Raw genomic sequence first — 11,381 nt, 5'->3', positions numbered from 1 at the left:
CATATGAGGACCCTCCTTTAATACCTCCCTCTCTTTCTCTTTCTCTCTCACTCTCTCCCAGCCCCCTCCTTCTCTCCCTCTCATTAAAGCCGTCCGCTCGTCGAGCGCTACGCGGAGAGTAGCATCCTAATGCTATTTACACAAGTGCTCTGCCGGAGCGAAAGGGCGTACGTACGAAACAGTTCGGCGCAATGTCGACGTACCAATACATATGTACGAACACGTGCGTATTATGCTTGGAAAATATAATGCGTGTGTGTAGTGGGTATGCGTGACTTTGTTTGGAGAGAATAGAGGGACGAGCGGAGGAAGGATATATGGCTAAATTTTCACATTTAACATTTTCCTCAACGATTAATTCACTCTATTGTAAACAAATTACTTTACGCAATCGAATCGTTGTTGCATTTTTTAATTAAATAATCTTTTATGCGAATTCACGTTATTATTGTTGTTGTTGTTGTTGTTGTTGTTGTTGTTGCATTTGGACTTGATAATCCTTTATGTCAAAAGTTATTTCGAAAGATATAACAGTTTGTGGGATTGAACGATTATATCATCTTTATCGTGAAAGTTGATAACGTAATATTCGTATATGTACGAAAAAAAAGAGAGAAAAAAAAGGAAAAAAAAAAGAGAAAGGAAAGAAAAAAAGAAATTTAAGTCGATACTCGTAATGATTTCGATGAAAATAGCTCGTAATATTTTATATGGGCCATCCTGTATACAGAAAGATCCCGTCAACTCAGACTTTACGATCTAACCAGATTGCTCAGTAATCCGTTATTTAAGCTTATTCGCATCATTCTCCGACTTCGGTTTAATACCGTATTGCGTAGATGAATCTTTGGGACTTTCCTAATCTTTTTTCTATTTTTTCTTCTTTATATATATTTTTATTTTTATTTAACTTTCTTCCATTCCAAGTAAAATCACTTTGAACCAGCGGGAGAGAGAGAGAGATGATTCGTTCATGTCATACTACGTTGTCTAGCTCGACGAGTAAAACGTCATTATGGGATTGCTTTTCATTGTCATTGTTTAACTATTTAAAATAGGACCCTATAAATTTGAAATATCATTTAGCAGGTGCATCGCACAAGTAAGTAACGAAGCGCCTCAGTCTAACGTAGGACAAAAAACGAAGTGGCGACCTAGTTTTCTAAAGTGCCAATGGCCGATCGCAAGACTGTATTGCTCCTAATTAAGAATGGTCTTTATTGTCAATTAGCTATCAGGAATTAGCGTTGATGGGAAAGGGGCAGCTTGAGATGGTCTTAAAAGATAGAACGCTGTTGGTGCCGCCGCTAAGAACGAGAACGAAAATCGATATCAATGGGTATTAGGTATATATGTATATATATATATATATATATATATATATATATATATATATAAAAGAAAAAAAGAGAAAAAAGATAACGAGGTAACGAGGGGTAGGAGGGAGGGTTAAATGAACGAATAGAATTTATTTTCTCTTTGATGATGATAATGCAAGATGGCCGTCACGATGGCCGAGAGGAAGGAGTACTGACTCTCTCATGGTTGGTCACGCGAAGAACGCGAAGAAAAGGTGTAAGAGAAACACAGTACGAGTGTAAGACCGTTCCGATCTCCGTTTAAATAATTTAGTAGTGGCCGTATACGTACGTTGATCGGCTCGTTATAAGCGAGTTGACAGGTCGAAGGTGGAGCAGGGCCGGTAACGCCGCCATTGCGTGGTGATATTAAAATGCAAATGATCACTGTCACCGACGGCGCTTGTCGCAGTATTTCCTCTCCTTCTCCATGAAATCGCCAGATATTCGAGACAGAATATATCTCTTTCTCTTTCTTTCTAACATACATATATATAGACATAGACGCATACATATACACACTCCTTAGAGCTGTATGCATAAACCATCGCGAAAGTCCGAATAGCTCTTCCTTAACTATCATATCGAAGGAAAGAAAAATGATGCGAAGGATAAAAGGAGCAAACGAATTATTCTCGTACACGTCGCGATAGACCTTTCTATATAGTTAAATATTATATAATCTGATGTTAAAGAAATCTTGCGCAGCATAAAAAATTTGAACCACGCATCATGACACCATTTGTTCATAAGCGAGAGGGAGGGAGGGAGAGAGGGAGGGGGGAAGAGAGAGAGAGAGAGAGAGAGAGAGAGAGACGAACGAAGATATTTGATAACGTTGCGAAATAAGTGAATGCTTCACGGTCACGTATCAGGCGATAAAACAATTGCAGAGGAGTGGACGATGTATCAACTTTCGTAGATTCTACATTTAAAAAGTCTAGAAGACTAGAGACGATCTAATATAAAGTGGCCTTCGTATCTTTTCTCCACATTGTCCTAAATAAACTCTAAGAAAACGGATATGTGTCTGGAGAAATCGAGGACACGACAGCGACAACAAAGATCGTTAAAAAGAATTGGAAAAAAAAAAAAAAAAAAAAGAAAGAGAAAAAAGATAGATGAAATATTACCTGCCAAAAAGGGGATGCCAAAGTTGCGAATCATCCGGCGAACTCGCTGTTGAGCTTACTTCCGGCTCCTGTTTAAGCAATCCAGTTCGTACCCTGAGTAATGGCGGATAAGGGCTGGAGCGGCGATTGCTAGAGAGATCGATAGGCGCCGGCATCAGCGTGCCGATAGGCTTGCAACTAAGCTTGGGCCTTATTTGCGTACCGTTCCTGATACCATTGTGATTAACGTGACTTGATCCTTTGTTAACGCCATTGCCGATCCTGGATTGGAATTGTCGTGACCTGGAGACAGGACCTTCTCCGTGATCGAGCACATGTTGTAGATGAGTCAAGGATATCACTAATAAATCTGGATCTCTTAATAGATCCGGCCTTGTTAATGCTTCTGGTAATCTTAATTCCGGTCTCGAGGTTAAAAGTTTTGGAATTTCGGTAGCCGGTGCCGCGGCCAAAGCTGGAAGATAGTCACGTGGTACTAAAAGGGGATCAGGTATTAAATGACCGGACGTTTCTATCAGTTCTCTGAGTTGACTGGCTGGATCCAAGAGTTTGTCCGTACTAGTAGACGTCGCGTAAGCTTCTTGATATTCAGCCGATTGCATCCTGGATCGTACTAAAATTTTATGATAACCAGCCTGTTTTCTTAGCCGATTAATCGCCCATTCGGTCGACATAGGCTTCTTTAACGCAGTACGATCGCTTATTAAGAATGTACTATGAATATCACCGCTCGACATTGGCCTTCCATTGGTATTCTTTATATCCTGATTCTGAACGTTCGAATGCTCGTGGAAGGTTCGTACCGTTCTACGCGTACCACCATTCGATTTTTCGTTATCTTTGGAATAATCCGACCGACTAGTCATATATTCGTTGGTTACAGGCTCGCATCGATTTGACGTAGTTTCCCTGTTCTTATCATAATCTTTATTTTCCAGACAACTTGGCGACGACAAAATACCCTTTAAGGTCAAATCGTTCTTCGCATCCTCCGAACAGGACACCGAACAAGGTGGGCTGGGTAATAGTCTTTCCAAGTACGCCGAGGAAGGCCTTTTGGAGGCAGGCGAACATGGGATACCACTAGGTTGGGGCGAAACTACTGTACCGCGAGATCTAAGTTCCTCAAGTACTTGCTCGTCAAAGTGTTCCACATCCTGATACTTACACTTTGCCTGAGCTTCGCTACTTCGACCGGAACTGTTCCATGCACCGTCCGTACGATCCTTAATACTTTCTATGGGAGTGTTTCTGTCATCCTGATTATTCCTAGAATTCGATCTGCGAAAACAGCCACTATCGACGCTATCGTAAACCAAAGAATCGGCCTTTTGTCTTCTAAGATCTTCTAAAACTTGAGAATCGTAATCATCTTCGTCGTCCTCGAGATCCCTCTCATCCTCCTCCTCGTGCGGGAAGTCAGTTTTTGGAAAATTGACGGTACTTTCTGGCGATTCCACCCTGTCCTTCGTTTTTGGAGACGTCGTATTCGTCGTTGACTGCGAATTGGATACGTTGCGATAACGATAATTCGGTATGACGATCGACAAGCCCGGAAGGTTTCGAGGTAAATTTAATACTTGACCACGGGCATCGAACGATTTCGTTGACGAATAATCGATCATGGAACCTTTCAAAAGTTTTTCTACATTTTCTGCCTGAGAATCGGGCGATCTGCTTGACGAAGAACTTTTCGAAGACGGCCTGGAGGAAGGTACGATTGAATTTTTCGTTCCCTCTTGGGGATGGGCCGTCGTAATCGAAACCGAAAGTCCTGGAGTATTTCTGAGAGCTTTCAAAATCTTTGAACTGCTACTGTAATCTATCTTCGTTGGTTCATCGGGTGCTTCCTCGTCTACTTCGGATACGTTCATAGCCAAGCTATTTTTCCATTTGTGAAGAGGATTGGGTTCGGACTTGGAACGACTAATACCACCGTCAGCTTCTACCACTTTGCAAGATTTCACATCGACATTATTTTTGCAATCGACAAAAGTAGACTCCTTCGATACGTGACTCTTTTTTTCGTCGATGTTCGAATTGCAACGTTCGAGTATCTTTTCCTCGTGTACCTCCAATTGATCACAATCATTAATATTATCGTTATTTTCAACATTTTCCTTTTGATAATTGGATATAAAATCTGTCCTTGATTTACCTTTAACTGAATTAGGTAAGGCAGGATCTAAGTCTTTATTCTTCTTATCGCTAATCTTTTTTTGATATACGTTTTCACTCAAAACTAATTCGAAAGTTTTCGTAGAGTGCATTGGTAAATCGGCATTGGGCGTGTCGGTTGCTAAAACGGGTGAGGCTGTGGCATCTATCATATTTAATATGTCTTGAATACCCTCCTTATTTCCTCGACATTTTTTGTTATCATCATTAATCTCTTCCTCCTCTTCCTCTTCCTCGTTGTTGTCGTCGTCGACGTCGTCGTCGTCGTCATCGTCGTCGTCGTCGTCGCCATCGTCGTCGTCGTCGTCCTCATCTTCATCCTCATCTTCCCCACCGATATCCTCATTTTGTCTTTCGTTATTCGGTTCTTCGTCCTCTTCTCTATCCTTCTCGTTATCGTTGGAATTATCGCCGGCATCCTTGGGATCGTCAACGATTTTATCGTCCGTTCGTAACAAAATATGATGGTGATGATCGGGTAGCTGAGATAAGTGAAGATGTTCTAGGACCACTCGCGGTTGAAAGTGTACGTCTTTTTGCAATCTCTCGAGATTGCTTTTACCGTTCGCCTTTATACAATCATTCGTAGTATCCAAAGTAAAGGAGCTGTCATCCTTTTTTCTTCCATTGTCTTCATTGTCATCCTGCTCGTCGCTATCATCATCCTCCTCCTCCTCCTCCTCCTCTTCCTCCTCCTCATCCTCCTCCTCATCCTCCGAACAAGAGGCCCTTCTTCGATTCCTTTCCCAATCCGCCATAACTCGGACTCCATTTTGGAGATTCTCCAATGGGAAATAATCCGGTGAATATTTCTTGTCCTTTAAAAAATCTTCGTACCTGCGTTTCTTACCCTTATCTATTAAATTATTATCTCTGATAATTGCGGTTACGGTCTTGCCATTTTCTTTCTCTTCGTTCAAACTCGAACTCGAAGACGTACACGCCGGTGTAGTCTTCTTTTCTTGATTTGCACCAAGACCGGTAGAATACATGTTCGATGTCGTTCTCGGTATCGAACGCCATCCTTGCGCGGTTTTCGTTAATTTTATACGATTTCTCTTGTCGTAATCCTCACATCTAACCTCGACTATTCTCTGTTCCCTTTGAGAGGCCCAAAGGAATATCGGATTGACCTTTGGCCGTTTTTCTTCCGGTTCCTCGGAAGGCTCCTTTCGAGCGTGTTTTGGATGTTTCTGATGATGATGATGATGATGATGATGATGATGATGGCGTCTTTGACGTCGGGGCACTGTGCCCCGTGCAGGGGCCCCGCTCATCACTCCATGCAAAGAACGGTGGTTATCCTGCCACTCGTCCAGCAAATGTTGACTAAAACTCACCAGTATTCTACCGTTATTAGCCTTGTCTTAAAATCGCTTAGCGTCTAATCCAATCTCTCTCTCTCTCTCTCTCTCTCTCTCTCTCTCTCTCTCTCTCCCTCTCCCTCTCCCTCTCCCTCCCTCTCCCTCTCCCCCTTTCTTTCCTTTGCCTCTTTTCTTCGAAAGATAATCGTACTATGTTCCTGGTGCACTTTTACAGGTACTTCGAATCTGCTTTCTTTTATCTGGCAAACGTCAGAGTTTCAACGTCGCACAACCTTACGTGGAAATCTTCCTTGAATAGTTTTTATTATATCAGAGGACATCTATCGTATGAAATACGTATCATAAGAGTTTAAATCGTCGCATATCGCATACTTGGTAAACGTACTTGTTTGTAGCTTCGAACGATGACATTCCCCTGAACATTCGTTCACCAATCGCATCGCGCGCATCCGTCAGCTGGACATCGATTTACACTTCTCGTACCAATCGTTCGTCGTTCACGGACATCGAAAGCCGCATGTGCGAAAGTCAATGACCGATCATTGATTTTCGATCGAATCAGCTCTTTCGTAGCTGCGATGATATAGAGTAAGATCGTATCGTCGTGTTACCAAAACTATCGTCCCCATCGAAAAAATTAGGAATAGCTTTAGCGTCGTCGTAAAAATTCAGCTCTTTCTCTGCCATGCACGAGAAAGCTTCTTCTTTACGAGGAGTTCGTTGACATCCGGTAGCAGAGCGGTCGACCGTTTCAGAGGACGTACTTCCTATACTCTCCAGGTACACGCCAACGCTGATGATGCTGCTGGGGTCGGCGACGTTCATCTGGCTATCGAACCGTGACACGTAGACACAGAGAGGGGAAATAGAGAGAAGGAAAACCACCGACGCTAACGTCGATCTTCATCGAAGAGATTCAACGGCGTCGATTTGCATCGAGCTTTCGGCGTCGACTCCGTTGAGAGAGATAGATAGATGGAGCGTGAGCGAACGAACGAGCGAGCGAGCGAGCGAGCGAGCGAGAGGGAGATAGCGAGAGATAGAGATAGATAGAAAGAGAGGGACAGACAGATAGTAAGAGAGAGAGAGAGAGAGAGAGAGAGAGAGGGAGAGAGAGAGACAGAGAAAGAGAGAGAGAGACAGAGAAAGAGCTTGCAACTGGCAGCACTGTGTTCGACCAATTCACCTCAGCCCAAGCTCTTCTTCCTCTTCTTCTACCTACGATGCAGGTAATAGCAGCAAGAAAGGTAGCTCGTTACTCGACACTGAATAATACCAGGTACTAAATACCCAAATAATTTATGTGAAATATTCTAAATACGGTTTTTTCGACTCCTCTTGTATACCTGAAAGAAAATACTTTGGCGTGAAACGGTACGTATTCGATCCGCACGGCGTAGTGTCAAGTGCTCGTTCGTACTCTAAGATATAATTTAGGTTTAAAACACTCACGTTATCCTTGACCTTGAGTTCCGATATCAAAGACATATTAAAAATTTCACGTCGATGGATTGTCATCTATGACATAACGCCGTGGGACGCACGGATGCCGGTTATACATCGTTACGCGCGGTCTCACTGCCTGGGAGCTACTGGCTGTGCCTCCTTGTTGCCTTCCTCACCACCACCACCACCACCACCACCACCACCACAGTCGCCGCCGCCGCCGCCACCATCACTACCACCACCACCACCCCCGCTCCGCGGGATCGTGATACAGGGACGTCTCTATTCCCGGTACCTCGTTTCTTCCTTTTTTTTCCGCTCCCTATTCAAATTACAATCGAACTTGTTAACTGTTAAAAATCACCAAGAAAAAAGAAGAATTCTTAAATTTGTTCAAAACTTTTTAATAACTTTAAATGATAAAATCAATGAATATATCTGATACATTAATAAATCAATTTCATTTGTTCATTCATCTTCCGTAATCGAAAGAAATTATTCATTCAGACATTATACGGTTTTTTAATATTAATCGACTTATGTAAACGAGAAAGTATCGAGACTTGTTTTGTTTATTCATAAATAAACTACCGGTCGCGCTTCCAATACATTTTCATCGAAATAATTAATTTAAGAATATAAATTAATGACAATGTAAATTAATACATACCGTAATAATTAAACTTAGTTTTTTTCTTTTTTTATATATATTAGTTGAAGAAACGTTATAATTAATTTTTTGTTTTAGAAAAACAAAGTCTAGCTGAGATCGTTATGTCGATGGAAAATTCCGCTTGATATATCCTCAAGGCGACGAAATGTCTTGGGTCGATACTGTATACTCTTACCCCTTACTCCGAGCCGGCTGCTCACGACCGGAGCACCGACCATGGAATGAGCCGAATAGGAGGAGTAGAGATAGATAAAGAGTGAGTGAGTGAGCAAGCGAGCGAGCGAGTGAGTGTGTGTAAGAGAGAGAGAGAGAGAGAGAGAGAGAGAGAGAGAGAGAGAGACTGGTGATGAGAAAGAGAAGAGAGGAAGGAAGGAGAGGTAATACAGAGCGAAAGAGTAAGAGAGAGAGCAAGAGAGAGAGAGAGAGAGAGTGAGGATATCGAGGGGAGGGGAAATACAACCTGTATATATGCATACTCGTATATACGTACACGTATATACATCGTATATACACCGAAGGTAAATTCAATTATAATGGCGTCAAACGGCGTACCATGTTTGGATGATTTTGTTATTACCATTCGTATCTGAAACGTATCATATCGTATCTCTTACAATCGTATAATCTTTTTTGTATGATGGAAGAAGAAAGAGAAAAGAAAAGAAAAAAAGAAAGGAAAGAAAAAAAAGGAAAAAAGAAAGAAAAAAAAGAAAAGAAATGAAAAGAAAAAAAAGAAAAGAAAATAAATATAAAATAAAGCGTATCAGAAATGATTCTATTATGGCGTCGTCTACACGTATCTTACTTACACGAATAGCATCCGTACAATACGGCTCTTGCTAATGCCACAATGAAAAAAAAAAAAGTAAAAGATTGTCGGTCGTGCTGGCACTTTTATACCGATTTTACATTTACTGCGTCACGACTCTAGGATAGTCGTGTTAATGTGTCTTCGTAACTAGTTTATTTGTTTGAAAAAGATAAAGAGAGAGTGAGAAAGAGAGAGAGAGAGAGAAAGAGAGAAAGAGACGAAGAAAGAAAAAGGGAGGTTTAATCACGTAGAAACGCATTAAGTGGCTTAACGAACTCACCCTATGTCCTCATACAGGAAAAAAAAATGAAAATACCGAATATTGCAAATGTTAGGGGAATCTGCGGAATACGAAATATCGTGGTATAAAGCAAAGGAGATATATATTTTAATTAATTGATTAAATTGTGAAGGGGGAAAAATTAATAGAGAGAGAGAGAGAGAGAGAGAGAGAGAGAGAGAGAGAGAGAAAGAGAGAAAGACGAAAATTGATCGAAATGCAATCCGCATTTCCAATACGGCTACAATAACGTCGATACCGGTTCATACTTTCAATCCAATTTCATACTTCCGCCTTTTCCATTTTTCGTCAACGAAAACGTTACGTCCTCGTTCTCCTCATCATCATCGTCGCCCTCAACGTCGTGACGATTCTCTTTCTATTACTTCTTCTTCTTCTTCTTCTTCTTATTATTATTATTTCTCTTTTTCTTCTTTCTCTTCTTCTCTTTTTCTTCTTCTTCTTCTTACTCGTTTCTTTTTTTTTTTTTTGGTTTTTTTTCTTTTTTGTAGTATTTTTCTTCTTTTTCCTTCCTTTTTTTTTTCTTATTTTCTTTTCCTTCTACGCATTCGCGGTGTTCGTGGGGGCCGCGAGGTGAGCCGCACAAGGTCACGTGGACTTCGTCCGCCATTGAACGAATGTACTTTACGTAGAAGGGAGACGTCACCGCAAGACCCAAGAGATTCGCGCGATACTCGTGACAATTTTCTTCTTAACAAGGCCAATATGATTCCTTCGTACGACAATTTTACGAAAAAAAGAAGAAGAAAAAAGAAAAGAAAAGAAAAATGTAAGATGGGGAAAAAAATCTTGTTGTTCGTTTAAACAACAAGATCTATATAGTTACTGGCTAAATTGATTGATTCGGAAAGATTCTTTTTTTATTCCTTTTTTTTTATCTTCTTTTTCTTCATTTATTTTTTATCCATATTGGATAATTCGAATTGATCAATTCTGTCGGCCTAATGTAATTAATGGGGAAACGTTAAAATTTTTTTTTTATTCTTCCTCTCTTTCTCTCCCTCTCTCTCTCTCTCTTTCTCTCTTTTTCTCTGTTCCTTCCGAAAATCAATGTTTCCGGCTATCTAACTTAAGTTGGTAGTGATAAAGTCGGTTACATGGCTTCCATCAGGTAATCCGAGGGAGTTGGTGTAAGGAATCACAAGAGTGTATCTGGATAGTGATATAGGATACACCAAAGCAATGATTATACAGTTACCATGCGGTTTTTATTCACTCCTTATCAAAGACATTTGAATATATTTGCATTTTTTGAAATCGAAATACATTGTTAGATAGATATATTGATAATCGTATAAATTAAGATAGGAGATATTACAATAAATAATATTTCACATATATTTATATTATTTTCAATTTGATCAATGGAAATCTTTAAAAGTTCAATTTATTAAAGTATATATTTAATAAAACATAGGAGAGCTCTGTATTACCGATCGATAAAACTTTAAAGTTTGCTACATTTTATCCTAGAGAGCGGACTTATATTCTTAAGAGACAATTTTCAAAATTTCAAAAGCCGCGCAAAAACGTACGAGAGGAAAGTATAAGTTGATCGAATCCATGAGAATATTAAAGAGAAAAAAAAAAACGAGAAACATTTTACGATTAATCGGATTTTATATTTGTAAATATTCTTAGACAATTCAAATTTAAAAAGAAAATTTATTGTCTGCATTTAAACGAATACTTTGTCGAAAAATGTCGATTTTATCCAAATTTGTATGATACATAATTCTAATAATTGAAAAGGAAATATTTGAGATGAAACGTATCTTTTTTTTAAGGGCATCGTTAAAAAAAAATTATTTATTTTGTCTCTCTCTCTCTCTCTCTCTATATATATATATATATATATATATATATATATATATATATAAAATATATATATATATATATATTTTTGCAAAATAAAATGGAACAAATTAAAAATATTCTTATGAAATTCAATCGTAACTTTTATTTTCCATAGGAAAACTACCAGTAATTCTGAAAACAATGGTTTACGTCAGCGAATGTCGACTCATTTGATTTTCAAGTATTCAAGTCATCATAGCTTAACCTCTCTGCCTTTCAATTCGTTTTGTTATATAGTCTTTATATATATATATACTAATTTATAGATCTAAATATATGTTTGGCTTTTAGAAATAATA

General features: G+C 39.5%; 1 protein-coding gene and 1 long non-coding RNA gene across 4 annotated transcripts in view; one reads left to right on the top strand and one right to left on the bottom strand.

Moving 5' to 3' along the window:
• Window positions 1–7,596, bottom strand: part of LOC118447121 (uncharacterized) — an 18,397-nt gene extending 10,801 nt beyond the window's left edge. For both annotated transcript variants that reach the window (XR_014982022.1, XM_085656270.1), the window contains exons 1-3: window positions 7,447–7,596; window positions 7,181–7,340; window positions 2,492–5,998 (exon numbers count right to left, since the gene is read on the bottom strand). Coding sequence is in view for 1 of the 2 variants with exons in the window: in XM_085656270.1 (XP_085512396.1) it covers window positions 2,492–5,946 (3,455 nt within the window). In the remaining variant the exon portion in view is untranslated. The remainder of the gene's footprint in view (window positions 1–2,491; window positions 5,999–7,180; window positions 7,341–7,446) is intronic.
• Window positions 7,541–11,381, top strand: LOC118447150 (uncharacterized). 2 transcript variants are annotated; one of them, XR_014982023.1, is made up of 3 exons: window positions 7,541–7,731; window positions 8,189–8,369; window positions 11,198–11,381. It is a non-coding gene; the product is annotated as an uncharacterized LOC118447150 (long non-coding RNA). The 2 variants fall into 2 exon arrangements; XR_004839795.2 differs by lacking the exon at window positions 11,198–11,381 and having other exon boundaries at window positions 8,189–8,710.

The sequence above is a fragment of the Vespa mandarinia genome, chromosome 4 (genome assembly GCF_050613455.1).
Source record: "Vespa mandarinia isolate Hongniang chromosome 4, ASM5061345v1, whole genome shotgun sequence".
NCBI classification, from domain to species: domain Eukaryota; kingdom Metazoa; phylum Arthropoda; class Insecta; order Hymenoptera; family Vespidae; genus Vespa; species Vespa mandarinia.
Note: the sequence above shows the minus strand (reverse complement) of the source record. Positions and strands in the feature narration are given on the sequence as shown.